The 26,214-nt window shown below is 43.2% G+C and overlaps 1 protein-coding gene across 1 annotated transcript; it reads right to left on the reverse strand.

Annotated features, from left to right (window-relative positions):
- Positions 1 to 11,773: 11,773 nt before the first annotated feature.
- LOC120288154 (putative cytochrome c biosynthesis ccmC-like mitochondrial protein) lies at positions 11,774 to 14,888 on the reverse strand. Its single transcript, XM_039301612.1, is given in 8 exon segments — positions 11,774 to 12,040; positions 12,042 to 12,194; positions 12,196 to 12,225; positions 12,227 to 12,272; positions 12,274 to 12,305; positions 12,307 to 12,368; positions 12,371 to 12,741; positions 12,743 to 14,888. Coding segments are annotated over 8 exon segments (810 nt in total). The 5' UTR covers positions 12,772 to 14,888; the 3' UTR covers positions 11,774 to 11,953.
- Between the last annotated feature and the right edge of the window lie 11,326 nt (positions 14,889 to 26,214).

Raw genomic sequence — 26,214 nt, forward strand, 5'->3', positions numbered from 1 at the left:
CGACATTACATGACGCGAGAGTGCATGGTCAACACACACCTAAAGCGCCTACGTTCCGCTTGCAGCCAATACAACCACAACCTAACTTGCACGAGATTCAACAACCGAAGCTACTAGTAGTCCCGAGGGGACGGCATCCTCCTATAATAGTTAGCAGTACTGAACAAGCGAGTCATCGGTTCGGGGAAAGAGAAAGAAAAGGAAGCAGCCGAATGGATTCGCATTCAATTGAAGTAGGGTTCCAAACCCACCATTCCGGCCTATTATTGATAGGGATTATTATCAATAAGATTGAGTCTAATGTGGTCGAGCAACTAAGTAAGATGCCCGCCTTTCTATGCTGTGACTCCTCTTGACTTTGATCGCGAACTTTGGGACATGATGGATGCTCTTTCTCATCCTGATCGAGATGTGCTTTCAGCGATGGGATTGGAGCCTCTCTACTGTCTCCGCCGCGTGGCAGTGAATGAGAACATGAGTTGAGCTGCTGCTCGCAATTGGGATTCACGAGATCCTGTTAGTACATGTGATTAACCAATTGAGAGATGGACACAACCCAAGGAGGATCGTCTTAGCAGAGACTATCGATGGATTGGATGCTCATTTTCTAAACTTCAGCCTTCCTTACGCAGGGCAGGCTCACCTTCATACGCTGCCACTAACCATACGGACGAGACAAAGATGGCTAACCTTCCCTTACTCAACTAAGGGAAAACCAGGGGAAAGATAATGGAAGGAAAGCTCACGCACAAGAAGAGGGGCACATCTGCAGCTGCCCAGACACACAAGATTGTCCGCGAGGGACTCGGGCATTACACCCGCAAACTGGAATCATTAACCGATCATGAAAATAGACCAGATATTTCACGAGACAGGGTGGGTGCCTTGATCTTTGCATGTGAGACTTGCAGTGGTAGACTTTCTTGTGTTGTGGCGCACCTCCCTCTGAGCTTGTTCCGTTCCACCCATCATACCTAATACATAACAGACTCTCGGAGCTAAGCTGGACTGGATCTTTTTCTAAGTTGAAAAACATAAAACAGAAAAAGTGCTCTCCAATTTAAAAGCATGCATACATCTACTAGCATGAAATTCCATACCTGATTGAGAGGATAGGACCCTTCCATGTAAGAGTAAGAATGCTTCCTTGCTTTGATGTGTGGTGAGATACACGAGTGTGAGAGAGGAGAAAATAAAAGTTAAAGTACACTACCCTCGACTCTTCCTTCTACTCCCTCTTTGAACCTCGTTCTTTGGCTTTGATATCCTCTCTATACTACCATCCTTTACTTTACCATTTTTCGGCCTAATGACTGCTAATTGAGGAATTTTTTGCTTCAAAGGCTCTGCTCCGTCAGGCCTTCTCTCTAAAATGGGCTTGGTCTAATAGTCCTAATAGAATAGGCAATGGAATTGATTTACATGCGAGTTACCCTTTTAGTGCTGAAATGAACACCAAGCCAAGGGTTGGTTTAAGCGGATGACCCCAGGCTCTCTTCGGAATGGATGGTGGTTCACTGTCTTGACTCGAGTTATTATCTAAGAGTCAGATCGCTTCTTAGCCAACCGAGTGAATGAGAAAGAATGGAATTTCTAGCTATGATTCAAAAGAAAAGGAATCAAAGGTTACACTCCTCGAAGCAGGTGATTTTTCTATCTGCTACCTAGATATTCAAACAACAACCCTTTCCTCGGCCGTGGTGAAGAAGGATTGAGAAGGCCATGTGTTAAGCATAGTGACACCGATCAGCTTTGAGGAGGGAGATTTTGATTGCTGCTAGCCGGAAGGAAGGTGGATTGACTTCGAAGCTTTAGGAATTTTTTATCCTCGATGGAATGACATGGAAGTGAAAGCCTTTATAGAGGAAGGTTTAAAACCTTACTAAAAAGATAGAAGAGTGATGTCAAAGACGAAGAAAAAAAGTTCCTGCTTTGGGTTAATTGAATCAAGAGTAACACTTGAAATTGAATCAGGAATCCTATTCTAAAATTTCACTTATAAAAGCAGCCGTACGAGACCACCTGCAAAAAGAATAGAAGTTAGATCATATATCATATCTCCGAATCGAAAAAAGTCTGTTTGAAGGACCCATGGGGCGGTAACTATAAGAGAGGAGTTTAAACCCGGCATTCTCCGACATTGATTCCTAACGACGATAGCTCTACTTTTAGTATAAAAAAAAAAAACGAAACATTTCTCCCCGATTCGTGTCCTATCACTAGTGCTTACTCTCGATCCAAGAATACGACAAACCTGGTTAGTTTATGATAAAAAAGTAAAAAAGACCAATAAAATAGCCTTTCATTTCATTTACGTCAGTGTCTTCTGGATTCTTCCCTTTTTTAGCCACTAATAAGGAAGGAATGCAGTCTCGCGGAAAGTCTTCCACCGAAGTTCGACGACCTACCGGTTACCAAGCCACACCTTGATAAAATAAAGAGTGTTTTATATTTTTTTTTTTCCTTTCTTTTTCAGTTGAAACACAGTACGATCTTTTCAACGGGCTGGGCATCGGCTCAGAGCGCGATATCCCTACTGAGCTTGCATAGCGAGGATTGCTTTTTTTCTTTATTTATTGATGTACGGGAGAAGTTTCGGGCAAAAGCAGAAAAAACCCGAAAAAAAGAAAGAAAGCAAGATCATAACCTTCCTATGTTGCATTTTTGCTTATTTTATCCTGATAATTGAGTGAGGGATAAACATAAGGGTAGGTTTTAGTTCAGTTCGTTCATGATGTGGTATACATATTCTTTCTCGTTTGGTGCATTCTCCGTCTTTCAGAGGCTAAACCTTCTAAATTGGTCACAGCAGGAAACCCATTCATCATGGGTTTCAGTTCTTTGATCGAGTTGAGGTTTTTATTCTTCCAACGAAGTCCTTTGCTTTTGCTGGGGGCAGAGAGTACGTCCATTCTTTTTTAGTCGAGTTAGGAGATCAGCCTTTCTTTAAGTCGAACAGCTTCCGTCAAATCATGAGTTCGGACTTTGGCCCTTGATTCGTACTAGCAATTAGGAGATCGTCCTCGGACAAAGAGCTAAACAGCCTTAGATTTGATTTGATGCCGACGTTGAATCAAACCACTTCTTTTTCAGAGCACTAAAATCAGTAGAGACACCCGAATGGGAAGAGGCGGCATCGGCTAGCTGTTAGAATGGTCGTACATGGGTTATAGGAGCAAGAGTACAGGCGCTCTTCGACAAGTCAAATTTTGAAGCCGCTTCATTGTCTAAAAACTTTCAGCGGGGAGCAGCAGTAGCGCTTGAACGAGATAGGGAAAATAAAACTGAAACTTCCCCATGCTCCAGCATGGAAAGGATTATAAATTAAGAGCAAACAATCTCCATCTCCATTTCATTTTCCCTCAATTATCAGCCCAGAAAGAGTAGTAGGCCTAGGCTTAACATACGCGCTAAGACAAATCTCCTTGTCTAAGAAGGTCCTTAATCACATCATAAGCCTTTTCTCCTTCGCATCACTCATCGCCCTCGATTTGCTCTCTCAGTATCCCCAGATTTTGGAATGGTTCTTTCCATCGTGAACTGCCAAAGTGGTTAGTCTGCGACCCCCCCTCATTTCCCGTAAGTGAGAGCACTGCCCGAACTCCATTCTAGAGGGCCACCTGCGCTACCAATCCATCTAAATAAGGTCTTCTCCCGTCTTCTTCCCTCTTCCTACGGTCTTGACTTGCAAAGTTACTTCTGAAAGCTCCCAATAGGCCAAGTAGCCGCAATTAAACTAATAGAGTAAGTAGGAAGGAGCTCTAGATGGGATTCACACGCAGCTTTTTATTCACTATTTACCCTACGCGCCTGCCCTTCGGGGACCTGGCATGAATCTCCGACCGTAGCGTAGCCTTCGCTGCCCTTTTATCTTATCCGATGATGTTTAGTAATCGAAAGGACAGGTCAAACGAACTGATTAGTATCCTAGTCTCCGATCGATTTCGTACCGTCACTGTAGAGGGAATTATCTCTTTCCGCTGCTAACTGTAAAGACACTCGAGGGAGTAGGACTGACCACCTCACCTTTTGGGAAAAGTTGGTAATCCGCCCTCTATGATTCCCCAATCCCCTCACGTCAACACAGGAGCACGTCAACACAGGGAGTTGAGGGTACACCCATGCATATGTGTAGCTTTTGGCTCCGGTTCCATACTGTCTAATCTCCTAGGTCTTTCAGCTGAAGTCCGAAGAATCGATGGTCCCGCCAATTACTTCTGGAGCCCCTTTGTTCGTATCACTCATCGGCCTCGCTTAGGTTCCTCTCGATTATCCCCGGATTGGAGGATCACCTTTGACTTGTCCGACATGCTGTTGACTTGGAGATGAATTCTCCGGCCGTACCTTCTGCAGTCCTTACGCTTGGGCGGTCATGTTGGGACCAAAGAAAAGTAGAAGCCTCAACCGTGTCGAAGGCATTATAACTAAAGTACGCGACCTCAAAAATCAACATCTACATCCCGTCGCTACCCTTTCAGCCCTTTCAATGTTCATCTTCCCGCGTGAGGGTGATCAGCGTTCTCGTTCACGAAGGCAACCGAGTTGCTCATGGGAAGGAGCATGTGAGGGAGAAGGACCATTATTCGTCTCTTCGAACGGAGCCCGGGTTGAATTCGCCCCCGGGTTTTCTTTTGTATACTATGTATAACCTCCTAATCAACAGACCTTTCCTGAATGAATAACCATTCATTTCATGAAAAACCTGCGCTTGTTAGCAGCTAAATCACTCTCTCCTCTCGTAGTGGGCCTCTTTTCTTTCCCCCGCTAGCATGATAAATGTGACATCCAGATTTTCGAGTCCTAATTTCGACTGGATAATAGGGCCGCTTTTGTTCGGTTGAAGCCAAGGATTGTGAAATTGGGATGCAAGTGGGGCTACATTGGTAAGGAAAAATACCAATTGGAATGATGAGGTGTTGAATAAATTAATGGGGGTCAATTTGATTTAATTCAAGAGGAATTAAGGCTCAATTGGAAAGAAAACCTAGCAAATTCGTATGCCACACATACCCCCATCTTTTAGCTTACCTAAATGCTTCTAGAAGGGACAAAGTTGTCTTGGAATTGTGAGTGGAGGGCAGCTGGTGGTGCCCATGTGTGGCTGACCTAAGAGAGAGAGAGAGAGTGAGAGAAAAGAAAGAGAAATTAGGTTTCTCTTCCTCATCTCTCTCCTTCGTCGACCAAACCCCCCATCTTCCTCTTCAGTTGCTCGACTCCATGGAAGCTGAAGACTGAGCTGCCATCACCGCCTCTCGCCGCCGTCGTCGCACGCCCGCAAGCCACCGGAGCTGCTCGCGCGCACCCAAGCTCACCGCCGAACTGCCGTCCATGCGCGTCCGCCCCTCTCCCTCCTGGGTTCGAACAGAACGAATAGCGAAGCGAAGCCGGCGTCCGGCGTCGCGGAAGGAGCCGCGACTAGCTGCTTGGACGCCGCCGCACCGGAGTTGCCGCACCGCCGCCCGCGCGACGCCGCGCGCTCCGCCGCCTCACGCTCGTGCTGCCGTCCCGCTGTGCGACCCGGCCCCGTTCCGCCTGCGTTGGCTTCGTTTTGGCCATCACAGGCCATGGTTCGCCACCTCCGACCACCGTCAGCCTTGCCGGAGCTCCGCCTTGCCCTTCGCCGCCCTTGGCCGCCTCAACCAGCCCCGAATCTGCCCCGACCAGCAGCGATCAGAGGGTTGCAGAAAATGGGTATGACAGTGGGTTTTGGCCCGTTTTGGCCGTCTTCCCGAGCCCGGATGCTCGGCCCGCTTTGAGGAAAGTCGATCCTCGCGTCGAGCCCGTCGTTTTGAGTGAGTTTTACTCGCTAATGCCTTCTTAGTGCGCTAATTATACTTAAAGGTTTATTAGTGGTAATTAAGTGTAATTAGGTTGTTAGATTAGAATTGATTAGTGATTATTAGTTAATTGCTTTGCATATTAGTTGTGTGATTAGTGTATTTAGATAGAGAATTGCATGTAGTATTTATTGGATGCTTCTTGGGATTTTTCCGTCCCTTATCGGGTGTTAATTAAGCAAATCGGGCATAGGTGGAATTTTTAGGAATTAAATATTAATTTTCGAAATTAATTATTTAATTATTTATTTTCCGGAAATTCAACTGGGATGGCCAGTGACCGGGATTTTATGCTGATGATCATGGAGCAGTCCGTTTATTTAATTGAGCTTTATGTTGTGCTAAATTGAATTTATTGTATTTATTTATTTAATTTTCGAAATTAATAAATTAATTAATTATTTTTCGGAAATTAAGATTTTGATGGCCAACGACCGAAATCTCGTGCTGATTGTCGTGGCGCAGTCCGTTTATTTATTTGAGCTCTACGTTGTATGGAATTGAATAAATTGTGATATTTTAGGATTTACCCTAATTTGATTGGAATTGAATTGAGATATGAATTGGTTTATATATATGTATCAGCTTGGGCGAGCAATTATGATATACACATATACATATATATATATATATATATATGGCAGCTTCTGGTGAGCTAAGATCGTTTTATCAGCTTGTGCGAGCACGATCTATATATATATCAGCTTGTGAGAGCAATGATCGTTTATCAGCTTGTGAGAGCAACGATCCATATATCAGCTTGTGCGAGCTATCATCTATGTATATATCAGCTTGTGCGAGCTACCATCTATATCAGCTTGTGAGAGCATTGCATCCATTTCAGCTTGTGCGAGCCATAATTGTATTGATGGATGAATAGATGGTATGGTTTAATAGATGATATGAATTGATAGATATGTGGATCGTATGATATCAATTGGATTGACTGAATTGATAGACCGATGGGTATGTCGGTAGATTCAGCTTGTGCGAGCATTGTTTGAATATTGAATTGTTTACGTTGGCTCTGTGATCAGTGTATCACCTTGGCGAATCGACACCCGAGAGCATTGATGGAGCTCTGTGACTAAGTGCGGGCATCTAAAAGGGCACGTGGGCTCGGTGACTTGATGTATCACTTTGGCAAAGAGGTCGCCCGAGAATGCACGTGGGCCCAAGGTTCGAGGCACGTGGACTCGGAGACTTGGAATGTCGTCCTAGAGAATGCACGTGGCCTCGCTTTTAGATACTCCTCCGTGGAGAGTGATTTGTATGACATGTAATCGACTAGGTCGATGCTTTGATTTGATGTTGTGAATTGGTTGATTGATTGGAAATGACCGTGAGTGGTCTTGTTGGCATGTAATCGACTAAGTTGATTAGATCGATGCTTCGATCTGTGATGTGATTGCTTGTGTGCCTATTTGATCTGTACTAATATGCAGGTGGAATGCGAGGCTAAGGTAAGTCCTTTGACTCATGTTGTGCATAGGCAGCCTTAAGGTGTATTAGTTTACTAATCGGGTCTTAGGAGGTAGAACTTGCTGAGACGTGGTCTCAGTGGTTATTGAATAACCATTTCAGGACCTGGATGAGGAGCCTAAGGAGCATGAATCGACGAGGAGATCCTTGTTGAGGAACCCGAAGAGGAGTACGTGGAGGAGGACCCCGAGTATGACATCGAGTACGACCCGGATGAGGACCGAAATCCTATCTGTCTTGTCGACTTTGTTTGCATGTAAAAAGTTGTAGTTGTGAATTTTCAGTGAGAAAAATTTATGGCCTGTTTTTCTATCCCATTGCTTTATTGTCTGGGGATTTATAACTGCTTCCGCATGTGCATATATAAATGAAAGGGTCGGCGATACATAGTCCTGGGATATCGCATTTTAAAATCGACCAAGAGTAAGGGATGTGTGCGTGCCTGAGGGTCGGGGCGTGACAATAAAAGGGTCCATTCCACTATCTCTTCTTCTTGTGAGAATAAATAGAGGGGTGTGCTTTCCCTTTGAATGAGTAGATCTTCCAGCCCCCGTGCCTCCCTTTACTCAATGCTCCTGAAGTCCGAAAAGGAGACGAGTGAACAAAGGGGGAAGTGAAGTTACAAAAATGGTAGTAGTGGACTGGTACCGTAGTACTGCCTACTTTTGTCCTTATTGTGATCCCTCACTCTAGGCTAAGAGAGTCTCTTAAGTGCTAGCGTGGCGGGAGAGCAAATAGCAATGAACCAACTCTACATAGTTCCCCCTACCAAGAACTACTAGAGCTCTCTATGCGAGGAAAAGGGTAAAGATAGGCGGATTGACGCATCGAGCGGGCGGGGAATACTTAGTGCTTGGAATATGAATGCTATGAGGCTTGGGCGAGAGAGCGGGTCTAGGGGGTCGATATTGCATCATGTTAAAGCAGAAAAAACCCATAAGAGCTGTAAACAAGTGAGATAGGCACGAAAGGGGGCATTCAGGGATGTCTTTCATCAGCCAAGCACCTTCAACAGCCCGGTAGGACGGATGCCGACACGGTTCGATTCCAGATTCAAGATAGGGTACGCCCGAGGACCAGGCATGGCGGGATAAAGCAACAAGCAGCAAGGGATTGGCTGAATAGAACAGATGCGACCGGGAATGGGATATTGAATGGAAAGACCGAAAGCGACGTACGTCTTGGATTGACCGGCGTGTGCCAACTACTCTACTTCCCTATTTCTTCCTTTTTAACCCCCCCTTATTGGTGCACTCTTTCCCCCAATTCACCGATAGAGAAGAAAGAGATAAGCAATGACCGGACTAGACCAATCAAAGCGGACCAAGGTTTTTGTTAGCCAACCGCGCCTATTACGCGCCTCTATTACGAAGCGAAAGCAATGTGCCCTATTGACCAGCCGAAGAGCATCCAACTAAAAGAATGAATGGGAAGCAGGCCCGGTCTATATTGCTCTAGATATCTTTACTTCACGTCTCCTCTACCTATTCAACTAATTGAATTCCGGATATAAGCTTACCCTTTAGTGCCTACTGATCCGTCTTTTCTATTAACTCAAACTACTATACGCCGTGAGGCTTTTTCGGGAAGAAGAAGGCCTCGCAGACTCAACCAGAGCCAACCATCTGAAAGTAGTAGCATCTCAACTCAAGGAATAGCTAAGCAAGAGAGAGCATCTTCAGACCACATCTCGGTAGTGACGAGCCACGAGCTAGACAAGAGAAGCGCCGTGTCTCATTAGCATATCACCAACGTAGCCGGCGCTTCTTCGAGTTCGTGCCAAAGTCTATCTTTCATGCTTAGCGCTTGTCATTTGTCAAGACCCTTTTTATCACTAGCCTAGCATCTATTAGCATGATCGTAGCGGCCTCCGTTCCAAGACCCGTCTCTTTTGAAATGCCAAAGAGGTCAATTGCTACAAGAAGAAAGAGCGTACAAGTCAAAAGCTCAATCTATCTTTCCTATCAAAGTCGTAATTCGTAGGCTTTCCCTCATCAATAGAGAGCTAGAAGAAGCGAGCGAGAATCCATTGAAAGTCCCGTCTGTCTCCTAGATGGAGTCGCTAAAAAAGAAGCAAAGTGCATTAGTCACGAGTGAAGCATAAGGACGAATGGAGTGAGCAAGCACGGAGCGAGCCATAGAATGAGCTAAGCCAACTCAAGAGAGAGCAAATCGGTGCACAGCTGTGAGTGAAGTCACATTGGTAGTAGCATCTCGGTAGTAGGAAACAGCCGGCATGACAAGACAAGGCGTGGGTAGTAAAGGCAATTCAAGAAACGAGTAGGGTAGCGGATCTCAAGCTAGAGCGAATCAAGTATGGAGGTTTCGGGTTATGAGATCTCTTAAGGTTCAAGCGTCGATCATAAAAGAATCAGCTTATATAGAGTCTATATTATATAGCATGCCATACCCCCCTCCGGTTTGTTTCTAAAGATCGATGTCCCGATCGTTTAATGCGGCCTTGCTGCTCCGCGGAGAATTCATCTCGCGGATGGGGGATCGACGCTCGCTATACGATGCTATTGAGTTCCTCCTTAGGCAGTCGTTGTATGATGCTATCTAGTTCCCCCTATCCGGAAATACATCTACGAGCACTTGCTGGCCCCCTACTAATGGTGGGGGCCGGCCGGTCATCCAACATCGGTGGCGCTAGAGTCAAATCTAAATTCAAATCACTCCTATATGGAATGGGCTGACCAAGCATCGAGGAATCAACAACTCTTGGTCCTCAAACTAAAGAGACAAAGGAAAAGGAATGGCTTAGCTCTAGCACTTGCACTTGACTCCTTTCGTTCGAAGGTTCACTCCTACCTTCAATCGTAAAAGACTAGCAACAGTCCTTACTTTCTGACTTGAATCACTAACTACAGCTACTCCGTTCAATTCCTTCCTCCCTTCACTCATGCTAAACATAAGAAGTATAATTATAGGCTTTTTTTGACATCTCGATTTGACAATACTGTGAATAGATAGTTTGAGCTTGAATAATGATGGATTGAGGCTACCCCTTAATGACTTGCCTTAGAGCATAGGATTGAGCACCTTCGGACAAGTCCTAAAGAAGAAGATAACAAGCGAATAACGAGGAAAGCAGCTACTATCCTTTCGTTCGGAGATTCACTTCAAACCCGTATTAACGATCATGAAAACAGTGATTCTATTAACTGAAACGGTTTGCTTTACGGTTCGTATATCTATCTCGTACAGTTCAAGTCCTCCATCTTAATCCATTCTATTTCGTACCTATAAAATTTGTATATCGAGTTCTAATTATACTATAAAGTTTCAGAAGGAAGATGCTTATTCGTACATTATCTAGTTCGTACTCCACCGTTAAACCATTATTTGCAGTAATACAAGCAAACAAAGAAAGTCACTTCTTTTATTATTTTTCAATTACTTAAGCTGACATTATCGGGGTCATCATAGCATTAATGTGCTGTTTTCATTGTCATCACCTTATTTTTCAACCGTATTGAGGATAACATACTCCTTGCTTCCGACTTGATTCATAATTTCCACCGGTAAAAGAAAAACTAGTTTTTGTTGTTAGTGAAGTTACGAGTTCGATCTAGTTTCGATGAGTGAAGTCAAGGCTCTTCAAGACCTTGGTGCTGCTAGGCTTTCTTGTCCTAACCGCCTCCTAGCTAAGCGGAAGACTCAACCGATTATTCACCATCTTTAGATGGTGAAGTCGATGCACCTGTCCCTATCCTTTCCGAAAGCCTTACAAAAGCCGGTTGGTGATAGATCACCGAGTCGGGAACAGCCAAGGGATTCATTCAAGTAAAGTAATCTTCCCTTCCCATAACTATCTGGGTTATATCCACTCGGACCCGGGGATGGGAAAACAAAGGAGGATACCCTTACTCAAGGTATGGAGACGCGGAGCTAGTGGTCTTATCTTCAATCCGTACTAGACCTTCCTTGTCCCGGTCTCTCACTTCCACTTCTCACGAAACCTCTGGTCTTCACTTTAGAGAGTCGGTGTCCCACCCGCTTCGTGTGTTGACCGAGTAGCTCGACAGGTTATCTAGAGGCACTTGGCCCTAACTATAAGGTTTCACCCCTAGTAAGCCTTTCCAAAAGGAATCCGAAACAGTCTCTTTTTGGGAGAACCTCTAACTTCGTAGTCCGACCGGGCACCTCCAACTACGGATCCAACGGTCTCTTCGGTATCCATCCGGGTTGGGTCGGCTTGAGAACCTACCCAAGATCCGATCCGGCACATTGTCCTTTCTTGTGCACGACAAGGAGGAAGGGTCTGTTCTCAAAGACGGATTGCTCGCGGCTAGTCTCGTTGTTCTCAAAGGCTTCGATTCAACTTGGTGTTACGCATCTACGAATTTGCTAGATTCAGTCCCGTCTTTGTCCTCAATACCCGGTCAGTACTTGCATTAAGACCAGCTATTTCTACAACTATTGTGTATGCGGTTTAAGGATCGAAAAAGCCGTTCGTGCTTAAGTTGGACAAGACTACCCGAAGCTCAATAACCGAAATCAAGATATAAGCTAAAAAGACCAGGTGCGGGCGGCGGACGGGGCATAGGTAGCGCACATAAAGAAGATGAAAGCGGGCGAGCTATATGTAACAATTCCGTGAGCAAAAATTGAACTGAACATTCCAAGTGCATCTAGCAGGAATCGAACCTACGAATTTGCCTCTTTATTAGGTTGGTATAGGTTGGGCGCTTTAACCATTCAGCCATAGATGCAAAAAGAATCAGCGAGTGAACTAGGTTTTGGTATTCCTTCTCGAGCTTCTATTTCTTCCGTCAAAGAAGATTCGGGAAAAGATAGAATAGGAAGACGTGTTTCCAGAACGAACAAGATAGGGGTTGAGAAGGGGGAGTTAGCAAAGTTAGACAAGATCGAGAATGGGCATAGGAACATGTATGGATGTACCCGGATCGGCTAATGCTCGCGAGTTGGTGCGATGTATTCCACCGCTGACGAAGACTCGATTATTGGTATATCCATCGGTCCAAAGACGGATTGAAATAGAAGCCGGTTCGACAGAAAGCTTTTGAAAACACAATGCACCCGGTCAATAAGGAACGAGATGAATACAGAGGTTAAACGAGCGTCCCACACCCAAAAGGTGCCCCACATAGGTCTTCCCCGAAACCCCCCAGTAACTAAGGTAAACAACGTAAAAAAAGCATCCATTTCTATACCGGTTCCGGAAGAGCGAAGAAAAAGGGGATGTTTTGTTAATAGGAACAAGAAAGTGTTTATAGCCGTAGTGATATAAAGAAGAATACTCATTCGAGCCGCAGGAACATGTACATATGGAATACAAGAATTTCCACCTTGTTGAAGATCTAGTGGTGCTACCCGAAGACTTAAATGAATAGCCATCGCTGTTAAGAACAACCAAGCTCCAATGAGAATTTGCGCGTAGCTTCGGTCTTTGACATCAAAAAGAAGGTTGTAATAACGAAAGGGACATGTGATAATTTCGTCCTAGCTAGTAGAACAAGAAAGACATAGATCTATATTCAATATGCAATCAAAGGATTTCCCCCAACGAAGAATTCCTCTTGCTTTGTTTTCGCTCCGCTCGTGCATGGCGCTCCTTGCTCGCGGAGCGGCATACCGGAAAAAAACAGAAAGAAGCTCCTATAGGAAGAGGTTAGCCCTTGTAACTTCCCGTATTATCCTCTTATAAGGAATAGTCGAGCGCGTACCGTTTCTTCCCGGACTAGTCACGTAGTACTGGTACGTGTGTAGAGAAAGGGTCTCCCCTTGAGGAGAAAACATAATCCCTCGGATTTCATTTCGTTTGGAAATTATGTTTAGGGGGGAGAAGCCATCCTCAACTAAAGCGGCTTCCACTCTCTTTTCTATCAAGAGTTGGGCATTGATCATGCGATCTATTGATTCAACGGGTACGTTTTTACTGATCGAAGGAACGAGCGAGCGCCTATAAAGTTCTTTTCTTCGCTCTAAATCGGATAAGTGAAGACCCACCTCAAAGGGGGCGGGCACTGGGCCTTCTTTCTTTGAGTCACTCACTCCGGGGAGATCTTCTTTTCTTTGGTAGGGATGGGACTAAAGAGCTCTAACAGAAGAGTGGCAACAGCTTATCCGAAAAAACCTGTTCTCTTATCGAAAAACGTCTCGCTTTGAACATTCTCCTTTATCGGGATCCTAGCCCAACCAAGGGTTCTAGAGAAAATTCATTCTTCCTGGTCAAAGCTAGCTAAGGGAATAGCACCATCTTCTCTCTTTCATGACTTTCTTGTTGATTGAGACCCTCTCTTGACTGTTGACTTCCCTCCCTTTAGAGCTGTGAAAGAAAAATCTCCAGTCGCATTCGATCTAGAGTAAAGTAGCCCTTCTTCCTTGTTCACGAAACCATTTTCTAAAGAGCAAGAGCAGCTTTCATCCCCGAGGGTCACTTTGTTTACTACGCTATTCTTCCCATTTCGAAAGGGGAGTCCCCGGACGCACCACTGCGAGTAGCCCTTCCCGCCAAGCCAAGGAAAGAAGGCAAGGTGTCCTTAGAAAGGCTAAGACTAGTGTCAAGAAAAAAAGCTTAGTCGTTGTCAACTCCGAGGGTGACTTCACTAACGGGATTTCTATTTAATTAAGAGCCTAGTCCGGGCATTGACTCATTGAGAGCAGACGAAGACTAAGAAGACTTTCGGATAGCACGTGAGATCAACTACTTTGAATACGCTACCATCTGTCTTCGATTATGCCCGTTCTACTTTGAGGGAGAGATCTTTAAGGAGACGGGATTCCACTATTATATATGAATATATGATCCCACCACTTGAAACTGATTAAACAACAGCCATTCTTCTTCCAAGAGAAAGAAGAGCAAGACCATCGCTTATTCTTCATCAATCTTCCTTTATGCCTCTGTCGTCTTTTCTTTGGGTTAAGGCCTGCTGAGACAATAGATAGTCGGGCGGTGGCCTAGCCCTAGCTAAGAGAGATTCTTTAACCACAAAAACATCAACCATTTAATCGGCTTTTCACTCCTCCACCACTTCTTACCTACTCCGGTCTCTCTAAGATTCCATGAAATATCATAAAGCAGAATCTTAATCCTAATCGACGACCAAGAGCAATCGCAGCTGAGTCAACTCTATCCATTCTTGTTTCAAGCTAAAAACTTGAGGAAGAAGAGCTTATTCAACTCGAGTTCGCCACGTAACCCATCTCGGAACCGAAGCCAAGGCCCAAGTTCAACCTTCACCACGTGAACACTACAAGCTAGTCTCATCCTTATGCCCTATCCTTTCTATCTATATGTTGATTGATACCCTCGGTTCCTTCTCTCCTTTTAAGGACGTTAGCAAGAAGCGCTTAACGCCGGTTTCTTTCCCTAAAAAAGAAGTGAATCTGGAAGTGACTCCGCTAAGGCTAAGACTTCTTCCTTTCTAGCCCTTGAAATCCGTCCACTAGAAACAGATGCGTGAACGAGAACAGAATCTAGTGAAAGCAGAACCAGCGCTTAAGAAAGAGTAGGATAAGTTGGCATGTCTTTCACTTGGCTACGAAACTATGCTATGATTCCGTTCTCGAAAAAAAAAAAAAAAAAAAAAGTAGCCCTGCCTACAACAGCAGAAAGATAACTGCGGGAAGAGCAAATAAGAGAAGAGCTTATCCCCCCCTCGGGTCAAAGAAGACCAAATATGTCTTGGGACGTGGCTATTTAATCAACCAATGAGGGATGGGCGCGTGCTCGAGGATCAAGGCGTGACATCCTTTACTCGATCCAAGCTTTTTGGGCTAGTGTTTTTATTTTACCTAGGGTTGTGCTAGACCGGATTGAGCAAATTCTAAGACAGATTCTCTGGAAAGGCCTGGGCCTAGATAGTTGGGGTGCTAAGGTATCCTAAGAACCAGATGTTTGCCTCCCAAAAGAGGAGGGGGGGCTTGGCATTCGTTGGCTATGTGATTGTAATAAGGCATCCATACTTAAGCATATTTGGATCATTTTCTTTGATAAGGAATCATTGTGTTGTAAGTGGATCCACTCGACTTTTTTAAAGAGGAAGAATTTCTCGGTTGCCAAAAAGCCAACCTGCTACTCGTGGGCTTGGAAGAAGATTCTACAACTTAGAATGGAATTTCGCCTTTCCTTCCAATGGAGGATAGGGGACAACCTATGGGTCTCTCTGGTTTGACCACTGGCACCCTAGAGGTCCTCTAAACCTAGTGTTTTTGGACACTCTCATTTATAGCTCCGGATTATCCAGACAGGAACGGTGGCTGACCTTTACTCCATTTCTAGCCAGACTATCAAGACCATCTTGGAGTCATGGGAGTTTCCCCTCTTGGTACTAGCTCAGAACCCGGATCAGTTCGGCTGGCTGGAGAACTCCTCTAGTTTATTTTTGATAGCTTCGACGTGGGAAGCCATTACACGGAAGAAGAGCAGGGTCTTGTAGTTTGTATTTATTTGGAGCAATTCAATCTCTCTAAGATATCAATTCAATCTTTGGCTTATTACTAAGAACCATCTTCCTATCCAGGTTCTTTTATTATCATATGGTAGGATAGAGAACGAATCATGTGCTTTTTGCAATACTAGGCCGAGTTCCATTGATCATTTCTTTGGCTATCCCATATCCGTTGGCCTTGTTTTTTTTTTGCTACCAAATGCAATCTTCCTTGGTGGAATAGGTCTTGGTTGGATAATCTTCAGTGGGTAATGAAATTTCTCTCAAGCAACGAATTTCACCAATGCATTGCTCGGTTCTCCTATGGAGCCCTCTACTATATGATTTGAAAAAAGAGGAACAACATTCTCTTTAAGGAAGAAACGTTGGCGGTTTCAGCTTTAAAGAACCATCTCATCAAAGTTGTCAAGGATAAGGCCTTGACTTTCAACAACGTTGCAGACACTACTAGGAATAGGAGGTTTCAACGCTATTAGGGCATCGACCCTTCCATTTTTGCTCCTATGGTGTCAAATTCTCCCTTGTAATTCGTCGGTGGTTGTTTGCCGTTCCTAACCCATTCTATTTTGTGGAGGTGGGGCCTGATCAAGCCTATTCCTGGGTGGTTTTTTGGTTGGTGCTATGTTTGGATGGGCGTAGCAAAGGTGGGGGCTAGTTTAGTTTACGGAGGTTGTTGTCCCTGTGAGAGCCACTGCTGGAGGTCAAGTGAAGGTTGGAGCCAATTCTGTCCTCGGTGGGTTGCTGGTTGTTGTTGCTGCGGGCTTTATGCTCTGCCTTCCAATCTTTAGAGCTTCTCGTATTGTCATTGTTTAGAAATGCAGGTTGATGCCTGTTCTTCGGAGACTTGCTGCTTGTGGGCGTAGAGATGTTGAGGCCAATTCAACCTTCGGGGGTTTTGTCACTTCTGTGAGGAGCCCTGGTTGCTATCTGTTTTCCTTTTGTTGCTGCTGCTGGGTGGTTGGTTCTTGCCGCTATTTTGGCTGTTTTGTTGCATGTTGTTGGCTGGTTCCTGCTGGATGGCTGTGTTGATGCCTTTGGGTTGGCAGCTTTTGCTTTTCTTTCTTGACACCCTTCCACTCCTTTTGACTTGTTGTCATTATGAGTGTAAGTTTTGGTGCTGGGAACCCCTTTCTGTATAGTTTTGGTTAAAGTCAATATATTCTTACCTTACCCAAAAAAAAAAAAAACACATGGTACAGAGTCATCCACAATACAATGTGGCACAACCTTTGTCTATAGGTTTTTGCATATGACAATAAGTTCTTACATCGAGATTGAACTCACTTGAGGTGTCATGCCATTTGGTTTTTCCATAGTAAGCTTTACGATTTTGTCCAGAGCACATTCTTAGGAGATCACCCATCCTGGGAGTGCTTATGCCTGAGCACGCTTAACTTAGGAATTAAGTATTATCATTACATCAAAAGACTTATATGAAGTTTGGGACACCTAGAGTGCCAAAACTTGGCATGAATGGACACTTAAGTGCCAATTTCGGAGTAAATTGGAACACTTAAATGCCACTCCGGCCAAAATCCGACCAAATTGCTAACGTGGCAATTTTCCGATGAGATAGGTGCAAAACAGCATCGTTTTGCTCGCTAATATGACGAGAATATACAAAAACGACATCGTTTTGTGTCGATGTGTAAATAATTAATATAAAAATTAATTAAATTAAATTTAAACTTAATTTTATTTAAAATATTCTAAATAATAAAAAAAATTACAATTAAAAACCTAAAAATTAAAAAACCTAAATTTTAAAATTTTAAAAATTAAAAAACATATAATTAAACAAAACTAAAAAATTATAATTAAAAAAACTAAAAAAATAAAAAAATTATAATTAAAAAACCTAAAAAATTAAAAACCTAAAAAATTAAAAACCTAAACTTGAAAAACCTAAAAATAAAAATCTTATAATTAAAAAACCTAAAAATTAAAAAACCTAAAAATTAAAAAACCTAAAAACTTAAAATTAAAAAACCTAAAAACTTAAAAATTAAAATTAAAAAACCTAAAATATAAAAAAAATTATAATTATAAAAACCTAAAATTTATATAAAAAAAAAAAAAAAAGGGTGGGGAGCCGAAGGGGGCAGGCGAGGCTGAGCCCTCGCCACCGCTGCCTCCCCACCACCGCCGGGAAGGGCTAGCGACGGAGGGGGAGGGTCGGCCGGGGTTGCCGACCCCGGCCGATCGGCGGCAAGGGCCGCAACCTCTCCCGGATCCGGGCGAGGGCTTGCGGGCCCTCGCCGCCGATCGGTCCGACATCATCGGCCCCGGCCAAGGCCCGCCGACCCGGCCGATGCTCCCTCCACCTTCGCCGGCCCTTACCAGCAACTACGGGGAGGCGGCGAGGGCCCACGAGCCCTTGCTACAATCCGGTGAGGGCTCGTGGCTCTCGCCGCCGATCGGCGGGGCCAGCGATCCTAGCCAACCCTCCCCTTCGTCGCCGATCCTTCTCGGCGGCGGCAAGGCGGCGGCGGCGGCGAGGGCTCAACCCTCAGTCGCCCCCTTTGGCTACACCCCTAACCTTTTTTTTTTTTTTTTTTTTAGGGTTTTTAATTTTAAGTTTTTAATTTTTAGGTTTTTTAATTTTAAGTTTTTTATTTTTTAGGTTTTCCATTTTTTAGGTTTTTCAATTTTAAGTTTTTTATTTTTTAGGTTTTTCAATTTAAGTTTTTTTTATTTTTTAGGTTTTTTAATTTGAAGTTTTTTATTTTTTAGAATATTTTAAACAAAATTAAGTTGAAATTTAATTTAATTAATTTTTATATTAATTATTTACACATCAAACACAAAACGACATTGTTTTTGTATTTTCTCGCCACATCGCATGCAAAATGACGACGTTTTGCACCCAACTCACCGGAAAATTACCACGTTAGTAATTTGGTTGGATTTTGGCCGGAGTGGCACTTAAGTGTTCCACTTTACTCAAACCGGCACTTAAGTGTACATTTCCAAAGTTTTGGCACTTAAGTGTCCCTCCATACCAAGTTTTGGCACTTGAGCTGTTTTTCTACCGGCTTATATGAGTTAATTTCATTTTTTACATATATATTTCAGAATTGTTTTCCTCACATTCAGTACACAATGGTTCAATTTTGTCCACTTCGTTATCCTAGAATGTTGTCAAGAGTCACTACTTGTTCAGGCCCTCTATCCTGGTAACTGTTTTCTGCTCCCATTAGATCTAGTTGTTACACGTTTTGTAAGGAAGCGATGGTTTTCACATTTATTTGACAATTTTCTCTTAAGTCTTATGCCCACTTGGAAATAAAAGCTTGGGCCAGTTCTCAGAAATTTCCTTTGTCCCACGAAAGAAGGATCCACACGGATTCATCGTAATGGACGATTGCACTCCACGCGACTTTTTCTAACGCTTCAAAAAGCAATTGTCAAAAAGAGATGCGATCGTATAATGACTTGAGCAACGGGACGTAAGTCATCGCGGCATTTTTATTCCATGTAAGTCGACAAGGTGGGGCACGACTAGTTGGAGAAACATCATATTGTTTTGGACTAGATTCTTCTTGTTATATTATCGGCCTTCAGTGGGACCCAGCCAAAAAAAAAATGACAAAAGAGAAAAAAGAAAGGTTGAGAAGTCAAAAAGAGACCCCGGGGGTGGATGGAGCGGCTCCACTATTAAACTTCAAAGAGAACGTGCATGAAAAAGGGAAAGAAAAGAGAAGACGTGCGGACCCCTCAGGTGCCATAACTTTGCACAATGGGACACTTAAGTGCCATAACTTACGAAAGGTACACTTAAGTGCCAAATCGGAGTAAAATGGATCACTTAAGTTTGGTTCGGCTTTCCAAGGGGCTTTGAGCCCCAAAGCCCCTTGGGAAAAATTTTAGGGTGTTTGGTTCGAACTTTCAAAGGCTACTTGGCAAAATGTTTGCGCTTTTGATCTTGAAAGCCAAAGCAGTGTGGGGGACTGCTGGGCATTCAGCATTTTCGGCATGCTGAAGGGGTTTAATGATTTTTTTTTTCTTCCACTTTTGCCCTCATTGATAATTTAGTTTTCTTCTTTTACCCTCAAAAATAACTGTTCATCGTCTTCCTCGTCTTCATTGTTTCTTCAAGATCGAAGCTTTAGCCGGCGGAGCTCAACCAGCTGGAGCTGGTCGCCCACGCACCGCCGTCGCCACGCACCGCCGTCGCCACGCACCGCCGTCGCCACGCACCGCCGTCGCGTGGGTCGCGGCCTCAGGCGGCGTCGCCTGGGTCGCGCGACCCACGCAACGGGCTGAGCAGTGCTCGGAGCACCCGACCAGATTCGGTCGCCTGGTCTCGCGCGAGCCACGCGACGCCGCTCGAGGTCGCCCGACCTCGGCCGGCGTCGCTGGTCTCGCGCGAGCCAGCCGACGCCGCCCGAGGTCGCCCGACCTCGGCCGGCGTCGCTGGGTCTCGCGCGAGCGGCGACGCCGCTGAGGTCGCCCGACCTCGGCCGGCGTCGCCTGGTCTCGCGCGAGCCAGGCGACCAGGCGAGGCCAGATCTGGCCGTTCGGCGGCCAGATCTGGCGGTCTTGAGGCCAGATCTGGCCTCCGCGACCTCCGGCGGCCAGATCTGGTGGTCCGGCGACGGCCAGATCTGGCCGTCCGGCGGTCGCCGGCGGTTGGCCGGCAGTGGCCGGCCGCCGGAATTTGATTTCAGATTTTAAAGAAATTAAAAAATACCAAAAGCTAATTCCAAATGCAAAGTTTGCCAAACGGTGTTTTTGCCAAGTTGCATTTCAATGCTAAAATTTACCAAACGGTCTAACATTTCCGAAAGCCTCTTTCTCTCAAAGATATTTGCATTCTCCAAATGGCATTCCCCCAAAGCCGAACCAAACGGGCCCTAAGTGCCAATCCGGCCAAAGTCCGGCCAAAATGCCGACGTGGCATTTTTCCAGCGAACCTAGCCCAAAACGACGCCATTTTGCACGCCGACATGGCCAAACAATGCAAAAACAGCGTCGTTTTGGGCTGACGTGGTAAAAAATAAATAATAAATAATTTAATTTAATTTAAAATTAACTTTAGTTAAAATATTAATAATTAATAATTTTAAAATTAATTAAAAAAACTGGGGTGAGGCGGGCCGAGGATCGCCCTCGGCCCGCCGCCGCCGCCGCCACCGCCGGAAGGGCCGGCGACGGTGGGGGAGGGTCGGCCGAGGTTGCCGGACCACGGCTAGGGGCTAGTGACCCCTGGTCGACCAGCGATGAGGGCTCGCAAGCCCTCGCCCGATCTAGGGCGAGGATTGTAGCCCTCGCCCATCCGGCGAGCGGTGACACTTAGCCCAACCGGGCGAGGGTCGCCGACCCTCACCGGATGCGGGCGAGGGCCGCGAGCCCTCGCCGCCGGATCTGGGGGCTCGCGGCCCTCGCCCGACCGAGCCAAGGGTCGCCGCCCGTTGGGGCAACTCCCGGCGGGCGATGGCCCTTGGCCCGACCAGCGAGGGCCGCCGACCCTCGCCGGATCTAGGTGAGGGCTGCAGCCCTCGCCACCGGTCGGCCAGGGTCGCCGGGCCCTGGCCCGCCATCGCCGGCCCTTCCCGGCGGTAGCGGGGCGGCGGCGACCGAGGGCCGATCCCTCGGCCGCCTCCCTCCCCCTGTTCCCTTTTTTTTTAATTTTTAAACTTTTTAAAATTTTTAACATTTTAAATTATTATTTTTTAATATTTTAACTAAATTTAATTTTAAATTATTATTTTTAATATTTTAACTAAATTTAAATTTAATTTAATTTTTTATTATTTTTTTACCACGTCGGCGCAAAAAAAACGACGCCGTTTTTGCATTATTTGGCCACGTTAACATGCAAAACGGCATCGTTTTGGGTGCGCTTCGCCAGAAAAATGCTACGTCGGTGTTTTGGCCGGACTTTGGCCGAAGTGGCACTCAAATGATCCGTTTTTCTTCGAATGTGGTACTTAAGTATACATTTCGTAAGTCATGGCACTTAAGTGTCTCTTTAGGCAAAATTATGGCACTTGAAGCGTTCTTTTGTCGAAAAGATAAGGAAAGCAAGAGAGGAAAGGAGGTCATGTGTACACACTAGGCCGACTTTGTCAAGCCAAATCAACTATATATTGTAACATCAATAAATATTTGTACCCCTTGTTCATCAAATCAAGATAATCTTCGAAATTAGGGCTTAAATTAGAAGATATGTAAAAATCAAACCGCGAAATCCAATTCTTGAATTGTGGTGTTTCAAGATTTCATGAAAAATGTGGATTATGTCATTATAGAGCCGTGAGGTTTGTCAAGATTCCGTTTTGAACAACGGTTTAGTCGAACCAAAATTTTAGGGTCTAGCATTTAAGTTTCGCACTATGAACAACTTGTATAATCACGTTAGATATGCGATTTGTTAGTGCATATGATATGTTGAAAAGAGCTATGCGAGGATAGCTCTCGCTTGATCTGATGAAGGCCACCCTCGCCGGCCACATGCCAACCTTTGCCGACCGTGGGTAAGGCCACCCTTCCCTAGGGATGATGAGGGCTTGGCGACCCTTGCCTTTGGTGAGGCCACCCTTGCCTAGGGTCAGCAAGAGTCACCAAGCCCTCATCAGCGGTTGTTGGCCCTTGTCTAAGGAAAAAAAAAAGGCAAAAAAAGGAAAGGAAAGGACAAAAAAAAAATTAAGATTAAAATTGTATTTGGACGAAAACACCCCTAACTAATTGGAATATTTAGCCAGCCAACAACTAGCAATGTTAAATCCTTATTTGAAATAATCATGGCCATTTTAGGCATTTATTTAAAACAACAATGATCACTTTAGATCCTTATTTAGCACAAAGTTAACTTCAAGTCTTTATTTAAGAAAATGAGGGTATTATAGGCCCTTATTTTGAATTTTTCTAAGTTTATACCTATATATATATATATATATATATATATATATGTATGTATGTATGTATGTATGTATGTATGTATGTATGTATGTATGTATGTATAGTGACTATTCAATCTGATTAGAAGAGATATATACTATTCAATGAGTCGTGATTGCTTAGCCCTCTTCTTCCCAATCTTTTCAAGTTCCTCGATTAGCAACAATAGAGCGAGAGCGATTTGCCGAGGACATTTGGGAGTTGATATTTGGGTGATCAGAGACTGCATCCTTCAGATGGAAAGATGGCCATGTCATTTCCTTTTCTACTAGGATCCATGGTGTGACACTTTTGGAGTTTGAGTCGTTCAAACATTGGATGGAGTCAAGTTAGAACATGAAAACTACTCGGCCGGGTCAACTTATGAGTACACGCATGGAAGAAAAGAAAGAAAAGAGAAGGAAAGTAAGAGAGAGAAGAGGGGGGTGTGTACACGCCACGTGAAATTTGCCAAGCCAAATCAACTATATATCGCAATAATAATAAATACGTGGGCTCCTCGTTCATCTAATCAGGATAATTTTCTGAATTAGGGCTTAGATTCAAATATATATAAAAATCGAGTCACGAAGTCTAACTCTTGAGCTGTGGAGCTTCAAGATTTCATGAAAATGACGAATTATGTCATTGTAAAGCCATGAGGTTTGTCAAGAGTCCATTTAGAACAATGATTTAGTTGCAACGAAATTTTAGGGTTCGGCATTTAAGTTTTGCATTGTGAACGGCTTGAATAATCGCATTAGATGTACGATTTGTTAGTGCATATGAGTTGTTTTATTAGTGTTTAAGCATTGTTTAGCCAATTCATAATGTTATAATATTTTACTTAGTTTTGATGTCAATTCTTGTTTAATTGTTAGAATTACGAGATCGTTGGCGCATATAATTAAGTTATTTCTTTGTAGGCTTTCCCATGTGAGTAGTACTATCTCTTTTATGGTTTTGTAAAAATCCATGTCTTGAAAATGATATGATAATATATCATGGGTTGAGGAAACATTATATGATTTGATATTACTTTGAAGAGTAACAACAGTGGTGCTTAGAGCATATTGAAAGCATAAAAATAGATCAAGTATTTACTACCTTTTTTGTCTATTGGAAATAACAAAGTATATCTTGAACATAACTTGAGTTGATTGTTGTGAATGGTTTGTGAAATGCTTTATGAAAGACGTTTTGAGAAACTTTTTATGAAAGACATTTCGAAAAGTTATATATATAATTTATGAATTTGGTTTATGAAGAATTCTGAAATATGTGAGAAATGTCTTGTGAGATGTTTTCGGTTTGATGAACAAAGTTTAGAAAAATTATGCGTTTTGTTTTGTGAAATTAATTAATGATATTGACTGTGGATTTGATTGTTGGTATTGGAGGATGGGGATTTGGTGTGGATTGAGGAGCTTGTGGATATGCATATTGGGTTTATTTGTAGGTAGAAACCTTGCCAAGGATTATTACTAGGTATTGTGTCGTGACCATGGTTTGATATTGAACAAAAAATTAGTCGATGAATGGATCATTGACATGTGTTTTAGTATGAGATGAATAAATGGAAGAAACCCTTGGTGTGTGATTTTGACGAGATAGATCAATGAATTTAACCATTAATATTTATGATGATTTAAATGAGTGTTTTCCAGAATTATATAAAACTTGTTGAAATGAAATGACTCATGCATGATTTGATATTAATATTAAAGAGTTGGATTATAAGTTTATGGGGAAATTCCAAATAAGGCATGAAGCACATTCATTTTCTTAAATAAAAGCATTTTAAATAAAGGCTTGAAGTGATATCATTTTCTCAAAAAAGAATATGAAATGAATCTTATTTCAAATAATGGCTTGAAGTAACTATATTTGTTTCTAAGAAGGGCTTGACTTTTCGGTTGGTTAAGGACATTTTAGTTATTTAGTTTTTTTTTGAATATTTTCCTTTTTTCCCTTTTATTTATTTTTTTTCCTTTTTCTAGTTTTGCTTTCTTCTTCGTCGGTTGGCTGGTCAAACACCAACGATGTCGAAAAGGGCTGGGCGAGGGTCGCCCTTGCTAGCCATGGGCAAGGCCACCTCGCCTAGGGACAATGAGGACTCAACAACCCTCGCCTTGGGTGAGGCCACCCTCTCTTGGGGCTGGTGAGGGTCGCCAAGTCCTCACTGGTGACCGTTGGCCCTTCTTGGAAAAAAAAAAGTGAAAAAGGGAAAGAAAATAATAAAAATTAATTTAAGATTTAAATTGTAATTGGATGAAAACTCTATTGACTAGTCAAAATATTTAGTCGGTCAATGATCGGTGAGATCAAATCCTTATTTGAAATGATCATGATCACTTTAAGCTCTTATTTGAAACAACTATGACCATTTCGGGTATTTATTTGACACAAAATCCACTTTATACCTATATTTCAGAAAATAAATGCACTTTAGGTTTTTATTTGAAATTTTTCCTAAATTTATATTTATATATATGCATAGTGATTATTCGATCTGCTTAAAAGAGATCTGTACTACTCAATAAACTATGATTGCTCATCCCTCTTCTTCCCAATCTTTTAAGGTTCCTCAGGTTAGCAAAGATAGAGCGAGAGCGATTTGACAATGACTTTTGGGAGTTGATATATGGGTGATTAGAGACTAAATCCTTCAAGTGTAAGGACGGTCATGTCATTTCATTTTTTGCTAAGATTCGGGGTGTGACACTTCTAGAATTTGAGCTGTTCAATGGAGTCAAGCTAGAACATGAAAACTACTCAGCCCAGTCGACTCATGAGTTTGATCAAATAATTTATTCGTTCAGTATATTTATTTTTGTTGTATTTTCAGAATCTCCAATCTGAGCTAAAAGGGAGTATACTTTTCTTGTCTTTTCTTGTCGTCAAGCAATCACTCAAGTACAGAGAACACATTGCGAAGTTGAGAGGAGGCTAAAGCCATAAACTCAACTGAGCTCAAATCAAGTTTGAGCAGCATCCGAGCTGAAAGGCTCGACTCGAGTATAGAGACGTGTCTGACGTAATTTGATTAAAAAATTCAGGCCTACTCAACTTCGAATCAATCTGATTAAAAAAAGAGAGCTCCCAATCAAGAATTGACGGGAGGAAGTCATTACTTGCCAATAGCAGGGAAAGGAAAGGGTGCACCTTTTATAGAAAACAATTTATTACTGACGAGTGAGTTTACGGTTTGCCAAAGAATAAATCGGTACTTTCACCGTCTGATTGCAAAAATAAAACGTTACTTTCCCACGGGAATCCTTCTTTGTTTATACCCAATCCGGCTATTTTGACGGAGTGACTGTTACTTAAGTTGAAATTACTTAGGCTGCGTTTGTTTTGATTTCTTTTTTCTGTTTTTAAACAATTTTTTTGTTTTTTTGTTCCTAGGAACAAAAAATGAACAGAAACGCATTTGTTTGTGTTTTTGTTCCAAAATTATTTTTTTGTTCCCAAAACACATTTAGAACAAAAACAAAAACAAAAAAAAAATTATTTCTTGTTTCTGAAACAAAATTTATGAACACTTTCTTCTTCCCTCTTTTTTCTTCTTCTTTTCTTCTTTTTTTTTCTTT

The sequence above is a fragment of the Eucalyptus grandis genome, chromosome 9 (assembly GCF_016545825.1).
Source record: "Eucalyptus grandis isolate ANBG69807.140 chromosome 9, ASM1654582v1, whole genome shotgun sequence".
Classification (NCBI taxonomy): domain Eukaryota; kingdom Viridiplantae; phylum Streptophyta; class Magnoliopsida; order Myrtales; family Myrtaceae; genus Eucalyptus; species Eucalyptus grandis.